Source organism: Phalacrocorax aristotelis, chromosome 1 (assembly GCF_949628215.1).
Source record: "Phalacrocorax aristotelis chromosome 1, bGulAri2.1, whole genome shotgun sequence".
Classification (NCBI taxonomy): Eukaryota; Metazoa; Chordata; class Aves; order Suliformes; family Phalacrocoracidae; genus Phalacrocorax; species Phalacrocorax aristotelis.
The window spans coordinates 117,000,992-117,022,847 of record NC_134276.1 but is presented as its reverse complement, the minus strand read 5'-3'; the positions used below and the strand labels follow the sequence as shown (position 1 = coordinate 117,022,847).

Genomic DNA, 21,856 nt, shown 5'->3' with positions numbered 1-21,856 from the left:
TGCTCATCTAGGCCAGAGGTGGTTCCTTTTGAACCCAGGTGACTCTGAAAGCATATGGATTTGGGCTGAGCTCTGGGCATGAGGATGCCAGCTGAACAGTACCCCCTTGCTGCTTTCTGAGCCCTTCTTCACATTGCATGGAGGGGGAGTGGTGCCCAGGCTCTGGGTCCTGCCCAAGGGAGGAAGGTGGTAGATAGATGCATGTGGGTAAAGGAGGGACCCAAGGGCTGCAAGGCAGGCTCTCTTCCCAGCTCCTCCTTGGAACTTGCTTCTCTGTGCCAGGTTTTCAGGGATGGAATGGCTGAGACAGGAGGTGCTGTCTGGGAGCAGCGTGAGTCCATGTGGTGTGTGGGGCTCAGGGCAGCAGGCAGTCTCTGGCAGCACTGTGCATGATGAGGATTCTACTGCGATCTGGGCAGGCTAGGACGTTTGGATAGGACTCTTTTGGCAAGGAGGCTTGAGCAGATTTGTGCTGGTGTCTTAAATTGCCATTGTCCTCATATGCATTACCACACTTTTCTTTCCCCTGCAGCACAAGCGAGGGGCTGATTTGGCAGAGCTTTGAGAGGGCCTGAGGTCCAACTGCTGGGAGTCTTTCTGGCAATAGCAGAATAAAAAGCAGAGCTTTCATGTAAGCAGGAGGTTGTGGCAAAGCCCACTGAGCAGCCCCTCGCCCCTTTCATACTCAGGCACAGATCTGCCCATCCTGACCTGCAGGGCATCCATATCCCCTTGCCTCTGTGCTCTTTCCACCCCTTCATCCTCACATCATCCCTTGACCGGTTCCTTCATGACTAATCCTGGGGTGGCGCGCAGGGAGAAGCTGCTGTCGCCTCTATAGATTTGCCCTCTTGCTGCCGGGTTTTTGACAGTAATGAATGTGGGAGGAGGGATGGGGAGGAGTGGTGGGGGATGATAACCGAGCAGATGCTGGGGGTCCTGGGCTCCTTGCTCCTTTTTGCAAGCTGGGCTACAGCAGATTGATTGACCTGGGAGCCATCAAGCAAACAAGGCAGTCAGGCTCTTCATTAGAGCATTAATTAGCTTCATGGGGCTGCTTTGTAAAGCTTGGTTTATTAGGAGCTGTCAAGTTGAAACCATCGTGTAGGGTGAGGGTGAAAGCTCCTCAGCTGGCCTTGGAGAAGGGGGAGGCTTGTGCCTGAACCTTACTTTGGGAGTAGGGTGGGTGCAGAGTGCTCTGCCGCCCTCCTGCTGTCCACAAGAAACCACCACTGACAACAGCATGGTGGGGTTGGGATAGTAGTGGCTGGAGAAACCTAAGGAGCAGAGAACAGAGGACTCTTAATTCTTGGTCCAAGTCCATCCCTGGTAGCTGCAGAGAGGCTGCTCAGTATCCTGCTCATCCTTCCCTCTGAAGACTTGGTGATGGTCGTAACCGCATGGCCTGGGGATGCTGGGAGCATGAGGAGGGGATGAGGCAGAGGAGAATTAGAAAAACAGGCTGCTTTATGGCACTCTGTTAAGTATTGAGAAGGGAGGACTGATTTTCAAACAATTTCCAAGGCATTTGCGTAGGATAAGGAGAGGATTTCCCTAACAAATGAAAAATAGATACTGTTAATGCCTTTCTTCTTATTTCTTAGTAACTTCTGCATGCGAGGAATCCTCCCATGGTTGGATGCAAAAGATGCCTTTTCTACCATGGGTGCCTGGTGGGGTACTCACCTCCCCCAGACTCATGAATGCAGGCTCAAAAAAAGTGTTTTCAAGGGCCACGAAGTGCCTACTTAAATACCTGTCACTTTTTGCTGCTGGCAGCATCCAGCAATAAAGTTGAACAAGGAAAGCTAATGAGCTGGAAACTTCCTTACAGAAGTGAAGTCTGGAAACTTAAGTTTGCTGCTTGCTTGATCCCAGAGTGGTTTTGCTCTGTAGACTAGCACTGCTTCCCTGTTTTACAGCTGCCTGCTCCATCTGGCAAATAGTTGTACTCTTGCTTGAGTGACGAAGGAGTTCAAGGAGCGCTCAGGGGAGACAGGAGGCTGTTCATCAGCAGCCACGACTGTGGTGCAGAGCAGTCTCCTCTCCCCTGGGTGCTCGGGGACTTGCTCCTTTCTCTTCATCACCGATGGGGTAAGACCTGCTGTTCTGCTTCAGAGCTCTTTCCTATTGGCTTCCAGCACACTGAACAGATGAAATGAAGGTGTTTAGTGTTGCATGACCCAGGGCTGTCCCCTTGCATAGACCTGCATTAGCAACCCAGCTGGAGCCCTTTTTCTTCTCCAGGTAGCACAGGTGGGTTTGCTTCTTCCACTTCATACCCCTGGTAGTCTCCTACCCCTGCATGTTTGCCCTGGGGAGCTCTGTCCCCACACTTGTCAGGTCCCCTGGGACAGCTCTCCCACTTAGACTTGCTGCCACCTCCTTGGCACAGTTACTTATCCCAGGCTTGCACCTCAGGGTGCTTTTTCTCTGCACATAGCCATCACACCCAGCTCCCAGCATCCCCATCTCCCATCTTCTCCATGTACTGTCACTGCCATACACACCCGAGAGCCTCCTCTAATTGCTGCTGCTGTGGTGTGTAACATAGCCTCCAGTGTTCGGGCACTGGTTTGTAAATACAGATTTGAGGTGGGGTTTCACCCATGGGCACGCATCCACATGAAGATGCGCTCCCTGCTCCGCATCAAGTGGGGTGATTGCCAGCTGGCCTTGTCAAGCTGGCTGCGGTTTCGCGCTCGGGTATTGGAGAGGTGCTCTGCCGCATCACTCAGCCAGGCAAATCTGGCCCAATGCAGGTGGCAGGTGGACGTGAGGTTACGTTGCTGTCAGCAGAGCCAAAACAACCAGAGCATATACCACCTTGATCCCACAAAAACATTGCCACGTGGAAATGAGCCCATTGGTGTGAGCAGCAGAGGAGGGAGCTCATGCTGGATGCACTGCAGCATTCCTGACCCCGTGCTGGGGATGCTGACACTGGCCTTGCAGGGTCTGAGCTGTGTTCACCTCCCCCTGTGTTTGGTTTCCCATCTGGGAGCAGTGATACTTGGCTCCTCTGCAGGTTTTCCTGTGAAACACTTCCATGAGAGCCAAGCATGTTGAGCTGACTGCAGTCAGTTAGGTTCAGTGCTTCCCTTGGGGCTTTAGCTTGGAAAGTGCGCCCAAGGGCATAACCTGAGAAGCTGTATTTTAAATGTGTGAAGCATCTCATATGCATTTCATGGGAGTGAAGGGGGCGGGAATGCATTCTTGCACCTAGTGGGAGCCTAACCCAACTCAGCCTGCTCTGTGTGTGCCCATTGATCTTACTGCAGGCTGTCTTGCTTCTCAGCCCCCAAACAAGACTGACAATGCCAGGAGACCTGGGCTGTATTCAGAATATGCTGCTCTGTTTAAAGTAACTCTCTTCAAGGTTACTTTTTTAGGAGCAATTTTTTCATTTCAATTTCAAAGCACTCTCTGCTTCTTTCTTTGATATCTTCTGAGCGGTTTTCCACTCCCATTTGCAGCGTGCGTATACAGAACCACGGTGTCAGCCTGTTTGCAGTCTGTGCACATGCAACTTCTTTGATGTTGTCTTGAATGTCTCCTGTCCACACACTTCAGCTTCTCATCGATTCCCTGTTTGCTCTCCCTGGACTAAAATACTCTGCAGTGAACAGTATTTAGACATTGTCCAGATCTAAAGCTTTGTGCATCCCTCATGTCCTTGAAGCTTCCAAAAGCAGGGGCAGCCCTTGGGGGAGAGGGAGCACTGGTGATGAGCAGGTTCCAGCTAGGTGTTGACCACTGTTCTCCTTCCCTGGTCCATGCATGGAGCCCCAGCCCCTTAGCTGCCCTGCTGGTCCCCACAGGGCCAGCAGGTTCAGTGCTGCAACAGCACAGTTTTTCTCTTGCTGCATTCTCAGCCCTCCAGTCAGAGTGGTACCCAGCCCAGATGTCCTCCCCAGCAAGCCCAAGCAGCAGCTTTGGTGGCCCATCCTTGTGCATGGGACCTGTACCATTGTTCTAGCTTCTGTATCACGTGGGATGCTTCTCCTGGGATGAGGAACTATGTATTCCCTATCAGTCCTTTGCACAGGCAGGCCGTGTCCTATGTTGAGAAGAACAGTGCTGAACAGCCAGGCAGAGAGATGGCCCAGCCCCAATTATCTTAAATTCCCTGCTTTTGCCTTCATGAGCATTGGTTTAGTGGTCTGAGAGTGTTTTCTGCTGATGGGACACAGCTGGCTGGACACAGTGGCTTTGCTCTTCAATGCGAGGTGGTGCATGTCCAGGTGGTGCAGCAATGCCCATGTAAAGGAAGCAACTTCAGTAAAATAAACCCAGCCACTTCTTCCCATGATGATTTTACTGTGTGAGAGTAACACCTCTGTATCAGCAGAATAAAAAAGGACAATTTCTATCTGAATGCTTCTCCAGAACCTTGGTTCATAAGGGGCTGATTATTTCAGGGTTTCTACCTGTTCTGATGTTGGTCGGAGACTAAATTCCTGGGTTTACTGAACCTGTGGTCTGCTTCCTTACAGCAAAATGGCAGGCTCCAGACATGCTGAGCCTATGGCTCAGGGTCTTCTATTTTGATATGTATACACAAAAATTGGCTCTCAGGGCCATCTTACTTGCTTAATTAGGACTTTGGGATGCTGTTAAAGAAAATTCCTACACTTTTCCCTCTTCCATATAATAGAGAAGCAGGGAGTCCAAATAATGATGGATCTGTAGCCCATCCTGCTGCCTCTAGCCTTAAGAAGTTCAAGACGACAATTTCTTGAGAAACAACAGAGATGGCTCATTTTGCTTGGTTGTTCTTCCACACAGTAGATGGATTCGCCAGTTAATCTATGGAGGCAGCAGTATCGTGAGTGTTTAGGGTGCAGGTGGAGCTGATATAGCACTTGGCTGCACAGAAGGAGGCGATCCTTGTCCCTGACGGGTGCTGCTGGCTGCATGGTCCTGACCCATTCCTCGTGCGAGCATCAGTCCCGCTGAGCAGCAGCTCAGTTTACTAAACCTGCAGAAAATCCACCCAGTGGAAAGGAATAGTTAAAGGTGAGTAGAGTGAGCTAGCTCTTGGATGGATTCAGTCTGGTCCTGCTCAGGGGACTTTATCTTTGCATGGAGGGCAGCACTGACAACCTGGGGCTGGCAGGGCTTGTGCGGGCAGCGTCCGAAAGACTTTGTGATCCTGCCTGAGGTCTCTCTGGACGACTTACTCTCTGGATGTCAAGGAAATGCCATTTCATTCCACCCTCAGCATCTTATCTCTCTCTGCATAGCAGCCAGCTTTTCAGTGGTAGCCCCTGAAAATGCTCACATCAAATAGAGTGCAGGCAAAGTCAGCCATGCGCTACAGGGTGCAGCTGTACTCTTAGAGTGCACCTACACAAACTTCTCAAGTATTTTTCTGATGCCCTCTTAGGAAATTCGGCCATTAATGGCCAGCCTCCAGAATGGCATGGGAGTTTGTGCGTGCTGCTGCTGTATGTGTTATAACTTGCTCTTCGGGTACATTTAATTACTTTTTTTTCCTAATTGACAGAGCACTCCTTTGTTTGAAATCTTCCTGATGAGGGGTTGATTAAATATCTCAGTGTGTTATTTTTTTCTTTCTTTATCCTCTGTGGCAGTAGCCTGGTACTGAATTTATATTCCAGTGATCCTATCTCCATATTTTAATTTACAAGTGATCAGTGAGCTGTATATTGTTTTCTGACAGCAGGCACAACTCACACTGGGAATTTTTTATTCCTCCCTCCCCTCAGCTCTCTCCTGCAGAACTTTTACAATTCATTTCAGGGTTCGGCAGGAAGGTTTCTGGGTTTAGGTTTGTGGGGCGTTTCGCTTTGGGGGTATATTTGTTTCTTGCTGCACTTTGGAGAGTTGTGGTTTCTGTTTCTTGGGGAAGCTCTTGCTTTTCCCAGGCCAGCATCATGTCCCAGCCAGTGGTCTCTGGCTTATCTGTGGCTGGACCTTGGAGGCTGTGGGTTTCACAGCTTTCTCCATCCCTGCAGCTACACACAGCCTCTTCCATATATGCTCACAGATGTATGGCTTCTGGGCTTTAAAGGGACTTTCTGGGTCACATATGCATGCTTCCCTGAGGCCCCGCTTGGTTACCTGCTAGTTTGTTAGCTGCTCCGCAGACTCCGGCACGGCATGGCTGGTAACCCCAGGCTGTCCCCTGGCTGAGCGAATGTCCTTGTCACTGCTGGCAGTCTTTGTGCCACAGCATGAGGCGTGCAGCGATGGACTTGACCCGTTACCTATGTATTTGGTAGGTCAGCAGTCTGACTGTGCTGCTTTTGGGGAGAGGGAGGCATTGGGGGCCAGTTGTCAGTAGGTTTGGCTGGACAGAACTCGCCTTCTGTGGGGCTTAAGCTGGTGTGGGTACAGCAGAGCATCTGATGCAGGCAGGTCCATCACAGAGTATGAGGGGAGATGCCTGTTCTGCTTTGCCACAGCACCCACTGGCAGCATTTTGAGTGCATTAAGCTGCACTTCCCCAAGTAGCAGTAGTACAGTGTGCTTTGGAGCACATGCCTGTGCTTGGGGCTCAGTTTTGGACTGGGAACGGGTGACAGTCAGCATGGATGTGCACAGCTACTTAAGTACCCAGTTCGTCTTGCTGCAGCAGCAGGCTGTGAGTCTGGGGAATGTCTGCGCCTGCTGGGCTATGGACTTTGTGGCAACTTGTGGAACATATTGAAATGCAGGTCACTTGGTGGTTTATTCCTGGCCTCTTTCTGTCTCTGAGAGGAGGTGGGTCACAGCTGGCTCCTAGGATTGCTCCTGGGGCTGGGAGCACCCGCCAGTCCGGCTGCAAGAGGCGTTATTTACAGCATTCATATAAAGAACTGTAAATTCATGAGAGTAGCTGATCTTTAGCAAAACATGAGCAGTACGTGTAGGGAGGAAGAGACTAAAGGCAGGCAGGCTCAAGCCTCTCAGACCCTGGGGGAGTGGGGGTAGCATCTGAGTGGTACCCAGGGTGATGCCAAGGGGCATGGCCTGGGTGAGTGAAGGCATGCCTGCTCCTTCCCACTCTGCGCAGGGGCTCTGCCCTGGCACAGCCTTCTGTGGAAGGGCCATCGAGCCATCTCTCCAGGGAAGTCAGGCAGGGCAGAGCTGAGTCGGATTAACAGCCTGTCTGACTGCAAGCAGACAGTACTGTCCCTGTGAGGGGGGAGGGGGAAAAAGGGTGACCCACATCCATGTAGACTAGCAGTCAGTCAGTTTGGTGGCTTTTCCAGAGACTGGTCTTCTCTATACGAGAAAGGAGCAGCATGCAAAAGTGAGGATTTAGCCCTACGAAATTAGTAGGCTAGAGGGGTTGCCAGAAGACCTGCAAAGATAGGAGAGCTCCAGCTGTGTCTCTTTATTGCTCTTGCAGAGAGACCTATATTCTGTTTGCATGGGCAACCCAGAGCAGCCCACCTGCAACCAGGACCTGTGCAGTTTGGGGACTGTAGAAACTTTTGGCATTGGTCTGAAACCAGAACTGCTGAAGGTCAAGACGGCAGGTTGGTGTGAGTCGAAGCCTCAGCTCTTTTGTCTGCCTGCTTGGGAGGGGGCAGCAGCTCAGCCTTCCTCAGGAAAGGGTTAATGTTGTCTCTCCTTCCCATGGAGCTGCTCTCCCAGTGATTCAATCATGTCAGCCTGTTTTCAGGCAATAATTCATTGTTATAGGAACACTACAGTAAAGTGACAAGTTAATAACGGCAGTAATAATGGCAGGCAAAGTCTAATGCTATTTCCCTTTCTCCTGCTCCTGTTGCACCAGCAGCCTCCCATGTTGGCTAATGCAATTTGCAACCTTGCTAATCCAGTTTCAGGAGGAATTGTGTTCTGTTAAAAGAGAATAACAGGAGTCAGGAGCTGTGCAGCCATGTTCCTGCCACCTCTGGGGAGGCTGCCCTGGCACTGGAAGTCTTTGTCTTTACTTTGCTGTGATTTCTATGCCATGGTTAAGCCTAAGGTCCTCCTAGAACTATCTCATCATCTTCCCTTCTGCAAATGCTTTTGCTCTGATACCTCTTCTCTGAAAGGGTCCACACATCTTGCCCTTTTGAACATTGGTTTGCTTTCAGCTAACTTAGTAAACATGAGTGACCCACCCCTCGCCACACTGAGTCGGAACGCTGGCATGTACTTGCTTGGCTCCCTTTGCCCCAGTTCCCCAGGGTCATTAACACGGGCGTCCTTGCAGCGTGTGTGGAGGTGGAGGAGGCTCTTCAGGCCTGCTTTGTGGAAGGGAGAAGGGCTCACAGAGGCGGCGAGTATTAGTGCATGTCTAAGCCTGTGGCAGAGCAGTGACCTGCACACAGGTCCCATGAATCCCTGGCAAGCATCCCCAGGCGGGAATTTGGGCACTGAGTGCTTTTTGGGCCCTAGTGAGTTGCAACTGCAGGCTGAGGGGTTGGCTGAGTTTGTGCCAAAAGCCTGGCCGGTGCCCTTCAGGGTTGTACACTGAGGGCGCCGGGGAGAGATGGGTTCCTCGCAGGAAGAGTTGCCTTGGGACCAAGCTCCTGGAAACGGGTCTCTCCTGATCAGCCTGCTAAACCCCGTGTGTAGCATTAAACCATGTTGGGGATTCAGGTTGGGTTGGCCTTGTTTCTGCTCCCACACGCACATGCACCTCAGTACAGTGAAATCCCGATGGAGGCTTTTAAAAGTAGGACATTCCCCAGGAAAACTTTTGCAACACTTCATCAGTTCTCTCCAGGCGAGATCATGTTCTGGAGGAGCACTCCCCAGAGGGCAGCAGCCTCCAAAGTGGGACACCATCTCGCTGCTGCGGTGACAGGGCTCCCTGGGGACTCTGTGGGCCGGTGGTGGCTGTCCTCCTGCCCACTCCTGCACTATGGCTGCTGGCTCGTGCAGAGCTGGCTCCTTCCCTGACCGGCAGCTGCCTCCTCCTTCGCTGCAGGGCAGCACACTGGGGTTTTGTACGGGGCTTTTTTTGGGGGAGGGTATCTTCAGCTGCAATTAAACATCACCATCCCCAAGACTTGCTAATAGTGGCTCCCAGGTGGGAGGTGAACTCCTGCTGTTGTATTTTCTTGCTGCCTACAAGGGAAGGTGATGTAAGGAGTCTGAGACGGAGCATCTTTTTATTGCAGCATTTTTAGGTACAGATTGCAAAGTGCTTTGGTAGAGGTAAGTGTTGCAACCCCTGCTTGATGATTAGGAAACAGAGGGGAGGGAGCCAAGTGGCTTCACCACAGCAGCAAGTCAGCAGAAAAGCTGCGGATCACATCACTGCCTCTGCCCTCCTCCTCTGATGACTGCTTTCCCTCCCCTCAAGTACTTGTATAACTGTGCTTAGCACATGCCCAGCTTGAGGGGACTGATTGCCTGCTTGGTGGTGTGGAGAGCACTTAGCCGCGTTGTAGCCTGCCTGTGGTTGTAAGGTGTGTCTGACCTAGCCCCCCACCCCAGAGGTGCAAGCTTTGAGGGCCAGAGGCTGCCGCAGGTATCCTAAGACAATGCATGCCCCTGCAAATGAGTGGGGATGTTTTTTCCTCAGCCTGGAAATTAGTGCAAAGGGACTGTGATGGTGGAGGACAGTCTGTGAAGTGAGGTGTCTAGTAAGTGGGCTGGCTGTGGGCACGTAGCATCTTTGCCAGCCTCTCCACCCTAAGAGGCATGTAATGTCCCCCATGGCCTGGCCTGGCCAGGCTCCAGCACGAGTCGTCACCTGTTGAACCTCCTGAAGCTCCTCCAGCAGATGCCATGGGGTGCCCTCAGCAGCGTGGGAGAGCGTGTCTCCGTGCCATCGGAGAGCTGATGTCTTCTGTCCCGGCGCTGCCTACAGTGCTTCTGCCCAAGCACCACTGCAGAGTTCAACATCTGCAGACATTCTTCACACAGGTTGCATGGTTTCACAGGGGCTGGGAGACCAGGCTAGATTAAAAAAAATATGAGGGTTGTAACTATGACTTGTTGCCAGTGTAAATTGAAAGCCTTAATAGCATATGTAGGGCCAATTACAGTACATCAAGGCATGATAGCCTCTTTACTGGCACCCTCCAGGGAGCCAGGAGACATTGTGGCAACAGGATTATGCTTTGCAGATGATATGCACGATAACTTCACCTAGACACATGCACCTGTTTCCCTCACTAAGCAGATGTTCAGGAGGATGTTAAGAGAACATCAGCCTCCTGACAGTGCAGCAGAAAATGCCATGTAACTTCACATCGCTGCAGCCACCGCCTCTGCTGCTTGACAGAGGGCTGGAGCAGCCCTGCCCTGGCACACTGAAACGCCAGCCCCTGGGGCAAACTGGATGAACTCAGCATTTGAAGGCCGAGCCCTTTCCTGGCTTTCTGCCCAGGCAAATCCCCAAGCCAGGAAAGGGAGTTTTCCCCATGTCAGGACGGCAAGGTTTGACTGGCTCAGTGCCTGGGGTGTCAGTCTTCTTGCAATCTCACTCGTGCACCAGCAGCTACAATCATTTCTGTGTTATGCAAGCGTCTTTAAACATGACCTGGCAAGCTGCACGGGGCAGAGTGAGACCCGCTTTGCACTGGAGTAGGCTCACCACCAGGGTGGAAAGAGATGGACCCCCTGGCGTTTTGTTGCATTACCATCACCATCACCCTGCACCCCTAACTTCAGGATTTGGTAGTTTTGTTTTGGTTTGCATTTTTTTATTTTAAATCATTGTTCCCAAGTGCAAGATGAGCCTTCTGGATTAGTTTGCATATCTGTGAATGGTGGCTGATGGTCCTCCCTCCTCTCCTCCTGTGGGAGAGCAGAAGTGCGAGCAGCCCCACAAAGCTTCCCTTGTCTTAACCAGAGTGTGAGCAGAGGATCTCTGCCCTGCATGAGCAAGCAAACCAGCCTGCAGCCTGAAGGTGAAGCTGCCCCAAGGTAAACTGTGTGCCACAGTGTTTCCAGCTCAGCAGTTTTCAGCCTGTGGTCTGTAAAAGCTGTGAATTATTTCTATAGGATCTGCAAAAAGGTAATGAAGAAGAGGTAGGCGCACATTTACTATGCAGGAGCCAGTGCCTGGATGGGGAAGCATTTGGTGTTCACAGATTGGAAAAGGCTGAGAATGTCCTCTCTAATTCTGTGGGAGGGAAACAAAACCTGCACTTACATCTTCTGTGGTGTGCCTCCGTTAGGAAAATAAATCATGTTAGATGAGAAGTGCATTGGCAGGGGTGTCATTATGTATCGCTGATACCTCTAATCTAGACAAAACTTTGCACATGATGTTACGAGCCTGTGCAAGCATGTGCAGTGTAGCAAAGGGAAGACCTGTAATTCCCTGCCAGGGCCTGCTGCTCCCACTAGTAACGGCAGTACAAGTGATCATCTCATCAGGATCTGAGGGACACTGTGCATGTGCGGGCAAGTTCCTGAACGCTGGCTGCAACGGCTGCTAGGGAGGGCTTGAAGGGACGGGGTGTGCGCATGGAATTTGAGATTTCATTTTTGCTGGAGTTAAGATTTCTTCCCCATCACCCTATCCCCACAAAGGAGGACATCTCTCCAAGTGTTGAATGGAAGCAGGAAGAGCTGCACAGAGGGCATCCAAGAGCCCTTGGGTAACCTCAGGGGTCCGTGCTGTTTGTACACAGTGAGAATTGCCATGATTGTGATCCAGGAACAAGCCCTCATTGCTTCAGTGAAATACATCTGTCACATACGAGGTGCAGGTTGGCTGCCCCAAACACCAGGATTAGAAATACGCTGTGCCCATCCTCCTCATTTTCTTCTCCTGGAGGTGCTGTGATGCAGGAAGAGGACTGGGGGGGATGCTTGCGTCTCAGCAGCTCCGGTCTGTGCATACACTGGCTTGCTTGGTGTGGGTACGTGTTGATACTGAGTAACCCCGCCACACGCAGCATGTGTATATACTGCATTTTAATAGATATAGGGCTACTGACTTAACATACACGGTTGCTATAGTAACAGAGGTTTCCTTAGTAACGGTTGCAGAAAATAATCCAGTACCAATTAAAAATAAACTGTTTGGAAAGGGGGCTGGGGGAGAAAGGAAACTGCTGAGAATCACCTTCCCCTTTATTGGTTCATCTCCCAGGGACTCAAAAGATTGATTAATGCTTGAAATAACCTTTCTTAACCAACAGTGAGCCAAAAAGGTGGGACGTGGGTGGGTGGGGTGGCTGAGGCTGCTGTCCTGAAGTGAAACAAAGGAGTGTGTCTGGGGTATGGCAGAAATACAACAGGGTGATGCTAAATTTCTCCATTAGGTTGAAGTCCCCAGGGAGGAAAAACAAGGAACTATTTCACTCCTTCCCTCCCTCCACTCTCTGCGTGCCATATCCATAACACAGCCATTGAGTCTTTATTAGCATACTGATTAAAGCTATGGGCAATCCAGGCTCCAGGGGAAGGTCTAATGCGTTACCAGGATGCCTATCTCAGATGCTGTGTTAGAGCAGAAAGCATCCCTCTGGTGGGAGTTCCTCCCTCCCATTTGATGTTGTTTGCCTGTGCCCATCCTCTCCCTTGGCCCCCTCGCTCATCGCCTGTGCCAACATCTGAGACCCTGGGGCTCAGGGGAAGCTGGAAGCAAAGCATGATGCAAAGAGAGGAGCCTGTGCCTTGGTGAGGGAGAGGAGACAATGTTGCTTCCCTGCAAACTCAGGATGTGTGGGACGGGTTTCCAGGGTGCGGATGGACACATCTCCCCTGGCAGCCTTCAGTTGTTTGTGCCTGTGGTGCCACACTTGCGTCATGTCACTCATGCCCAGGGCGCTTGCTAGGTTTCGTTCAGAGATTTACGGGTTGTCAGCAGAATCCCTTCACTGGGCAGCAAGACAGCATGCCTCCTTTCAGAGGGGAGCTGCCACGCAAGGCAGCGGGAGAGGTTGGGATGGGCTGGGCTTGGAGCAGGACTGGGTTACCCACCTTCTGCCTCTTGGCTGTTGAAGACCCACTGGTTGTCAGGACACCCTTTATAGGCCATGCCTGAGCAGCGGTGTTCACTGTTACAGGGTGCACCAGGAAGGGCCTCAGCTTGGACCTGCTGCCTGCTGGACCCCATCACATGCTGCCCCTGTTCCTGGGAACCTCCTCCCCCATTTTCCTGACTGTGCTCCAATGACCTGTGTAATGTGTTGTGCTTCACGCTCAGTCTAGGGCTCATCCCTTTGGGCTGTCAGATCTGGGCATCCTGCGTCATCGCGTTGGAGGAGATGCTGGTCGCACAGGAGAGGCGAAGGAGGGGAGGTGGTGGCAGAGCTGCTGGGAGGAGTGGTGTGTCCAGCCGGGAGCTGCTCCTCGCCTCCAGTCTTTGGCCAGCAGGACTCCAGGGCAAGCCAAGCACAAGTGTCACAGGAGGGCGCTTCATGTCCTCCCTTGCAGACGGGAATGCCCTGGGTCAAGGCTCGCAGCCTGAGCACACGCAGAAGAGGCTTTATCTCCTGCTTCTGCAGGGAGAGAGGAATCGGAAACTGCTGTCTCTCCTTGCAGGCAGAAGAGCTAATGACACCACTGTGTCATCCTCGACAGTGCGTGACCACTTAGCTACCCCTGTGGGAACTGCAGTTGCGCTTGGGAAACCGAGAGGGGTGACGTGCCTGTGGCTTGTCCCAGGCTGTGCGGTCCGTTGTGGACCTGGAGCCAGATCTCATGGCTGCTGGAACAGAACTTGCTCCCTGCTGATCCTTTCCAGCTGGTGTTCTTTCTTCTTTTCCAGTTGTGCCCGTGTTTGCTTGCCTAGTTATTGCGTGTCTGTGGGTTACGTGTCACCGAGATGGCTGGCATGTGACAGCGGTAGACTGGTGTTTAATTCACTCTTCCTGGAAATGGTTTTCTCTGGAACTAGTCAAGAGCTCATTGCTCAGAGGTGCAAGTGGTATGATTTCACCATGAAAAAAACCCACTGAGTTTAGGTGTAGTCTTCTTGCTAGGTTCAGTGCATTAGACCATGGTGAATTAAGAAAGGGAGTCTTTTAAAGGGCAAACTGTGAAAAAGCAGCCTCTTGCTGAGGGACACGGTGGGAGAATCCAGGAGTAAAGCAGGGGGTGAAAGAAGAGAGATTTGGTAGGAGAATATTTAAACACCTTTGTCTTAAAGGTCCAGTGCAAGTGGGAACCCAGCAAAAGCAGCCATACCTGCAGATGGGGGAGGACTCTGGTCCTTCCCAAACCAGGTGAGTTTCTTTCCTACGTTAATGACCCACCTCCACTCATCCTTCTCCATTCCTCCCTTGCAGTGACCAAGCTGCAGGTGAGCAAGTCGAAGCGGAGCATCACTCTGGTGGAAAACCGGCCCATCCCCCTCAACTGCTCGGTAAAATCCCAGACCAGCCCCGACTCGCACTTCGCCGTGCTGTGGTACGTCCACAAGCCCTCTGACGCCGACGGCAAGCTCATCCTGAAGACCACCCACAGCTCGGCCTTTGAGTATGGCACCTACGCAGAGGAGGAGGGGCTGCGGGGCCGGCTGCTGTTCGAGCGCTCAGCGTCAGGGGGGCTCTTCAGCCTGACGGTGCAGCGGGCAGAAGTCCGAGACAGCGGCAGCTACTACTGTCACGTGGAGGAGTGGCTGCTCAGCCCCAACCACGCCTGGTACAAGCTGGCGGAGGAGGTGTCGGGGCGGACAGAGGTCACCGTCAAGCAGCCAGGTACCACATGCTGCACCGGGGGGCGTCCTCTTGGCATCAGCTCTTGTGCACAGCTCGTGAGCTTACCAAGCTTTTCTGGGGCAACAGGGATCTTCTGCTCTTCTTTCCACTACAGCCTTGTCACACCCTTCTTGCATCCTCATGCCTGCATGTCCCTGCATGAAGAGGGATGTTTTCCCCCTTTGATGTGACCCTTCTCCGTTTAAGCCGGGTTAGCGTGCATTTCGGTGTCCCCACATGAAGGTTATCCGCCCACCACGATCTAGAGGGCCACTGTATGCAACCACGTTTCTTTATCCTCAAGAGCATCATGTAGCAAGAGTGTCGACTAGCGACCTACTGAGAGAGAACTGGTGTGTGCCTGCCTGGGAAAGCATTTTTATGTTTTGCACACAGTTTAATTTTACTCTGTGACTGTATCCTGGCAGGCGCGGGGACACTTGTCTCTTTTCCCTCTGCGCTGTGCACATGAAATGCAAGTAATGAGTTTAATGAGGTGGGGAGCTGGCTGCCAGGAAATGAGAAATCTACTCTGCTGGTGGTTTCTTTGGCAGCAGACATCACTGGTAAAGGTGGGTTGATGGATGAGCTAAAGATGGCCCCCACAAGCTGGTGACATAGCCCTTATTTCGTGCAAAGCGGGGAGGCAGGGAGGAAAGCGCCGGCTCTGAGAGCAGCGTGGACCCCATATGTGCTGCTGAGGCAGAGCATTGGTACTTCATAAAGAAACCTGCCTTGTCCCCACTTGCTCTGGGTGCCTGTTTCTGGAAGACAAAATACCTCAGGTAGGAGGGACGCAACTGGATAGCAGGGCTGGACTGGGATGCTTAATGCATTTTCTCTGGATTTGGCTGGCTAGACACAAGCTCTTGTGGATGGGAGTGCAAGAGGGATATTGAGTATGGTCCCCAGCGCAGTTTTACCTAGTTGCCCAGGGAGTGCAGCAGGCCAAAGCACGCCTCTCGCTGCCGGTCCCAGCTCCTCATTTCTGTCTGCAAAGTCCCAAGGTGGCTGTGGGGCAGTCAGAGGGGGAGGAGCTGTGATCTGCTCCCTCCATTGCATTGCCCACATCTCACTGGGAAGTATGGTCCCTGTCACTTGCTGAAGCAGCTGTACCAGGGAAGTCCAGACTGTGCCCCTGGAAAGAAGTTGTGAAGGACTTAGGAGTGTACGACACGTCATTTCACATAAAAGAACTGATTGCAGTCAGCCCCCACTATGTATCAATGAAATTGTGGAGCAAAAACCAGGGGCATTCCCAAGGCAGCAAAACACCATGTGTGACTTTGCCCTCATGCTACTTCTCATTTTGCAGTGGTGGTTCCCTGTAATCAGCTGCCCGTTTTCTGCCTTGTTTTTTTTCCCTTTTCCCACAACAGGAGGGCTTACCGGTTGGGGTGTGACTGGGCTACTGCCCTGCCCCAGGAGGAAGATGAGAAAAGATTGAGGTGTGACCTCCTAAGTGCACAGACTAGGTATCTGTGCACTTAGGACCAACTGGGAGATTTTGGGTTTCCAGTTCCCTGTGCTGGTGGCTAGCCTGAGATTTTCAGAAAACCCTAAAAAATGCAAGTCCTGTTTTCTTTTCCTCCTCTTCCATGCCCCCTACCCCTCATTTTTTTTTCCACCCTCTCCTCATTTCTTTCATCACACCCCAGGATTGTGGCCATGCAGAAAGGGCTTGCAAGGGAGACAAAGGACCCTCAGTCACCCTGCATTTCTACTGGCCTTTTCCCATAGATAACCGCCTGCAGGTGAACCAGACCCACAGGAACATCACGGTGCTGGAGAACCAGTGGGTGACCCTGGAGTGTCTGGTCAGCAGCCGGACCAGCCCCTCATCCCAGCTCTCGGTGGAGTGGTACGTCTGGCGGCCGGGCCACCCAGAGAAGGAGGCGGTGGTCCGGCTGAGCCGGCAGAGCACCCTGCGCTATGGGGACCTGGCGGCGCTGGGCGACCTGCGGAGCCGGCTGCACCTGGAGAGCCCGTCCCCAGGTCTCTACCTCCTCTCCATCCAAAATGCCACCGTGAGGGACAGCGGGGCCTATGACTGCCGTGTGGAGGAGTGGCTCCTCGACCCCAGTGACCGCTGGTACAAGCGGTCAGAGGACCTCTCCGGACTCATCACCCTCACCGTCAAGCAACCAGGTGAGGAGGGTCTCATGCCAACAGCTTTGAGCAGTGCTCTGCCCTCTTGGACCAAACGCATGAGTCACTGTCTGTCTTTGACAGCAGGTCCAGGCAGAGGGCAGGACTGCTGCGCTACAGACCGTGCTGATGCCTTCTTGCATTTCTTCCTGGGTGCACCCTTGCTTTTCTAGAAGGAGCATAGACCAAGTCTGCAAACACAGCTAGATGGTCTTGGGATTTTGTCACCACTGCATCTGCAAATCAATATTTTTTACAGCACTGCTGCCAGATTCAATAAGATAGGCTTCCAATTTTATTCACATCTTGATTGAGAATGAGGTGGGAGAAGTTATCTATGCTTCCCAGGCGTGCGCCTCAGGGCAACATCCTTGCATGAAAGGAGGGCAGCAGAGGAGGTTGAGACCCTTGCTGGTGTCCAGGCAGTTCCTCACACTGCTGCCCTCCATTCTGCAGGTGAAGAAGCAGATGCGGGGTGTACAGCTCCAAGAGTTTGTGTGTCAGTTAGTACAAGGGCTCGGGCTTCTTGTTGGAGCAGGAGTTGGCTATGAGGAGCCTGCCTCCATATTGACAAAGGGGTGCTTACAGGCTTCCTGGCCACCCTCTTGCCAGTGATAGTGGTCCAGGCAGATCCTGCTCCCTAACACTACCATTTTGGCCATGCCCAGACACAGGGAGGCAGGCATCAGGGATTGCTGCAGGTGCTTCTTCTTTCCAGGATCTAGTGGGGAAAAAAGGTGCTACAGAAGTTCAAACCAAGGAGGAAACTCCAGTTTCAAAGGTTTGTGAGTAGAAATGGAATGGAATGGAATAGAATATTTCAGCTGGAAAGCACCTACAACAGTCATCCAGTCCAACTGCCTGAGCAATTCAGGGCTGACCAAAAGTTAAAGCATGCTATTAAGCGCATTGTCCAAATGCCAGGCTTGGGGCATCACCACCGCTCTGGGAAGCCTGTTGCAGTGTTTGACCACCCTCTCAGTAACTAAATGCTTCCTCATGTCCAGTCTGAACCTTCCTGGGTGCAGCTTTGAACCATTCCCATGTGTCCTATCACTGGATTCCAGGGAGGAGAGATCAGCACCTCGCTCTCCACTTGCCCTCCTCAGGAAACTGTAGAGACCGATAAGGTTGCCCCTAGCCTCCTTTTCTCCAAAGTAGACAAGCCCAAAGTCCTTAGCCACTCCTCACAGGACACGCCTTCCAGCCCTTTCACCAGCTTTGTTGCTCTCCTCTGGATGCATTCAAGGACCTTAACGTGCTTCTTACATTGTGGGGCCCAGAATTGCACACAGTACTCGAGGTGAGGCTGCACCAACGCTGAATACAGCAGGATAATCACCTCCTTTGACCCTCTGGCTATGCTGTGTTTGATGCACCGCAGATTGTGGTGTGTCCTCTTGCCTGCCAGGGCACACTGCTGTCTCCTATGGAGGCTGCTGTCAACCAGCACTCCCAGATCCCTTTCTACAGGGCGGCTCTCTAGCCACCACTCTCCCAATTTATACTCATGCCCAGCATTACTCCATCCTAGGTGTAGAATCCAGCATTTGGACTTGTTAAATTTCATCCCATTAATGAAAGTCCAATGCTTCAATCTATCTAGATCCCTCTGCAAGGCCTCTTGTCCCTCAAGAGTCAACAGCACCTCACAGTTTGGTATCATCAGCAAACTTGCTAATGGTGCATTCAACTCCTGCATCCAGATCTTTCATAAATATATTGAACAGAATGGGGTCTAGAATAGAATCCTGAGGAGCACCGCTGATGACCAGTCACCAGCCAGATGTAGCCCCATTCACTAAAACCCCTTTGGTGCTGCCCTGCAGCCAGATCTTCACCCACCGCACTGTGAACCTGCTCATCCCATAGTTGACTGTTGGAAGGATGCTGTGAGGGTCAGTATCAAAAGCCTTACTAAAATCCAGAAGAACTACATCCACTGCCTTCCCTTCATCCATTAGGTGGGTGACCTTATCATAGAAGGGTACTAAATCAGTTAAACAGGACTTTCCCTTTGTGAACCCATGTTGACTGGGCCTGATGATCACATTATTCTTTAAATGTATTTCAATAGTATCCAGTATTAACAGGTCTGTAGTTCCCTAGGTGTTCCCTCATGTCCTTTTTGTAGACTGGAATAACATTGGCTAGCTTGCAGTCAGCAGGGACCTCCCCTGACCCCCAAGGCCTTTGGATGACGGTCTAGAAGCATCCTGCCATAACATCTGCTAGCTCCTTCAGTACTGTGGGATGAATCCCATGAGGCCCCATGAACCTGTGAACATTCACCTGATGCAGCTGGTCCCTTACAATTTCAGTGTCCACAAATGGAAAGTCACCGTTCCCACACTCATAGTCCTCTGACTCAGGGGACGGGGCAGCCCAAGGTCTACCAGTATTATTAAAGACTGAGGTGAAAAAAGCATTGAATGTCTCTGTTTTTTCTTCATCCCTATCAGTCAGGTGACCACCTTCAACAAGTATTGGTCCAATGTTTTTTTTAGACGACCTCTTGCTATTAGCACACTTTAAAAAGCCCATCTTGTTAGCTGACACAACACTGGCCAGTTTCAACTCTAAGTGAGCTTTGGCGTTTCATGTCTTCTCCTGGCGTATGTGAAACACAGCTCTGTAATCTTCCTGCAAAGCCTGACCTCGCTTCCAGAGATCATAGAATTTCTGCTATGAAACCCCTGAGCTCCACGAGGAATACCCTGTTCAGCCAAGCTGCTCTTCTGCCCCACTTGCTTGACTTGAGACACAGTGGAATCGCCTGCTCCTGTGCTTCTAAAAGGTGGTTTTTAAAGGCTGACCAGCACTCGTGCACTCATAAGCCCTCAAAAGCAGATTCCCAGGGGACTCTGCTAAGTTTTGTCCGTTTTAACAACAGATAAGCTGCAAGGACAATTTACCTTGGAATATACAGATTCCCTAGTTTTCGAGGCATATGACACAAGGTTAGATGTCTGTCTTAAAGGCTGTAAGTCAAATAACAGTTATGGTCCTCTTTTGCTGGGTACTTTCCAGCATGTGATGCAACCACTCTGCAAATACTGCTGTTGTGCTTTATGCCTGCCCATTCCAGCGAGGCGTCAGACTCGTAACTCTGCAACGGAACTGCCAAAAGGGTAAGATTCTGGAAAGGTTTTAGTGGTGATTCCTGGCAGAGAAGATTTGTACTGTGAAGGAGGAGCTCTTTCAGGGGACAGCACAGCCCTTATCTGCCAGGTCCTTGCTTGAGAAACCTTGCTGGCCAAGATGGATCGAGCAGAGCCCCCCACCAGGCAATCCCTGTACCCTGCATGCCTGCCTGGCTGTAAGTGCAGCTCTTCATCCAGACTGCCAGCCCTGATAGAGGGGTTGAAATGAACAGCAGGGGAAATCCGTGAGGCTCATTTTGAATTCTCGAAGGGAATCTTGATGGGAAGAAGAGAGGGAGTTGGGGGTGCACTAATTCAAGATAGTCTTTTTCTAAAAGTGCTTTGTTGTTGTTTGTTTTTCTGTCATAGCAGCCAGTACTTAACAAAATTACTAAACTTGCATGTGACTCATGTCTCATTAGTGAGGATCTCCACGCTCATCTTTCAGGACTATTATAATCACGAGCAAAGGGGGGGGAGGGGGGAACCTCTCAGCACCTTCAGACAGCAGTTCTTCTCTTTTTGCTTAATCTGCTGAGGTTGTGGTTTAACCCGGCAGGCAGCTAAACACCACACAGCCATCTGCTCACTGCCCACAGTGGGATGGGGGAGAGAATTGGAGAAAAGGTAAAACTCATGGGTTGAGATAAAGACAATTTAATAGGATGGGAAAGGAAGGGAAACTAATAGTGATGATAAAAGAATATACAGAACAAGCGATGTGAAATGCAATTGCTCACCATCCGCTGACTGGTGCCCAGCCAGTGCCCGAGCAGCTGCCGCATCACCCCAGCCAACTCCCCGCAGTTTTTGTTCAGCATGCCATTATATGGTATGGAATATCCCTTTGGCCAGTTTGGGTCAGCTGTCCTGGCTGTGCCCCCTCCCAGCTTCTTGTGCACCTGCAGCCTACTCACTGGCAGAGCACGAGAAGCTGAAAAGTCCTTAATTTAGTGTAAGCGCTGTTCAGCAACAACTAAAACGTCAGCGTGTTATCAACATTATTCCCATCCTAAATCCAAAACACAGCACTGTACCAGCTACTAGGAAGACAATTAACCCTACCCCAGCCAAAACCAGGACAGGGAAGCTTTGTGTTGGTTTTGACAAGCCATTTCCTTCCCTTGCTCATTTTTACCTCATTAGTCCCTGGAATCTCAGGACTTGCCTCATTCCTGTTTCTGCTCGAGAGTCTTCCCAGGGAAGATGCGAACTGAAAAATACTCATGTTGCCTACGGCCTGAAGAGCTCTGGCCTTAATGAAGATTTTCCTTATGGGGCCCTTTAAAACGTCTTGGGCAGGTGCTATAATGAGAAGCCCCACTGGGCACAGCAGCCTTGTGGCTGATGAGAGCAGGGGGACAGCAGCCCCCTCCCGCAGCGACACCTGGGGTCTGTGCAAGGGAGGTTTGCCCAGCTGTCTTCTCTGGAGGAGAAAGCGCCTCTCTCTTCAGCGAGCTATCGGCTTGTCCTTCCTGCTCAGCCCCTGTGTCGGAAACGGCTTTTTAATCTTTAAATGAAAGCTTAGATCTGGATTGATTGTGATCCCTGGAGTACGTGTTCCCTGGCAAGATGACTAAACCAAATGTTAATTGCTCTTGAAGTCAGCCTTTAATCAACTCATCTTGGGTTCTGGCCGCTGTATCTGTTAGGTAAAAACATCTCTAGTCTTTCAGCAAGCACTAGAGAAAAAAACGAGAGGGAGACTTGGAAGTGTCCTTGCTGTGTCTGTGCTGAGGACATCTCCATGGAGCAACCTCTTACCTAAATAACTTCCCAAATTGCTGGAAAAAAAACTCTCCTCTTCTTTCATACTGATTTTCAAGTCCTTTGAGCACTCTTAAAGAAATAAAAAGTAAAGATGGAGTGAAATGCTCTTTGTAACGGTAGCTGGGGTGTAGTAGTACATTGCTCCTCAGCACACGCGCCAAACCTCGATAGTTCCTGCCGTGTTCTTGTAGCGTGTCTGGATGAGCTGCAGCAGCTTTC

General features: G+C 51.3%; 1 protein-coding gene across 3 annotated transcripts in view; it reads left to right on the top strand.

The window, feature by feature from the left end:
- IGSF3 (immunoglobulin superfamily member 3) overlaps window positions 1-21,856 on the top strand; it is a 100,793-nt gene that overhangs the window by 74,493 nt on the left and 4,444 nt on the right. For all 3 annotated transcript variants that reach the window (XM_075102844.1, XM_075102825.1, XM_075102835.1), the window contains 2 exons: window positions 14,166-14,576; window positions 16,317-16,724. In XM_075102844.1, the coding sequence (XP_074958945.1) occupies window positions 14,166-14,576; window positions 16,317-16,724 (819 nt within the window). The remainder of the gene's footprint in view (window positions 1-14,165; window positions 14,577-16,316; window positions 16,725-21,856) is intronic.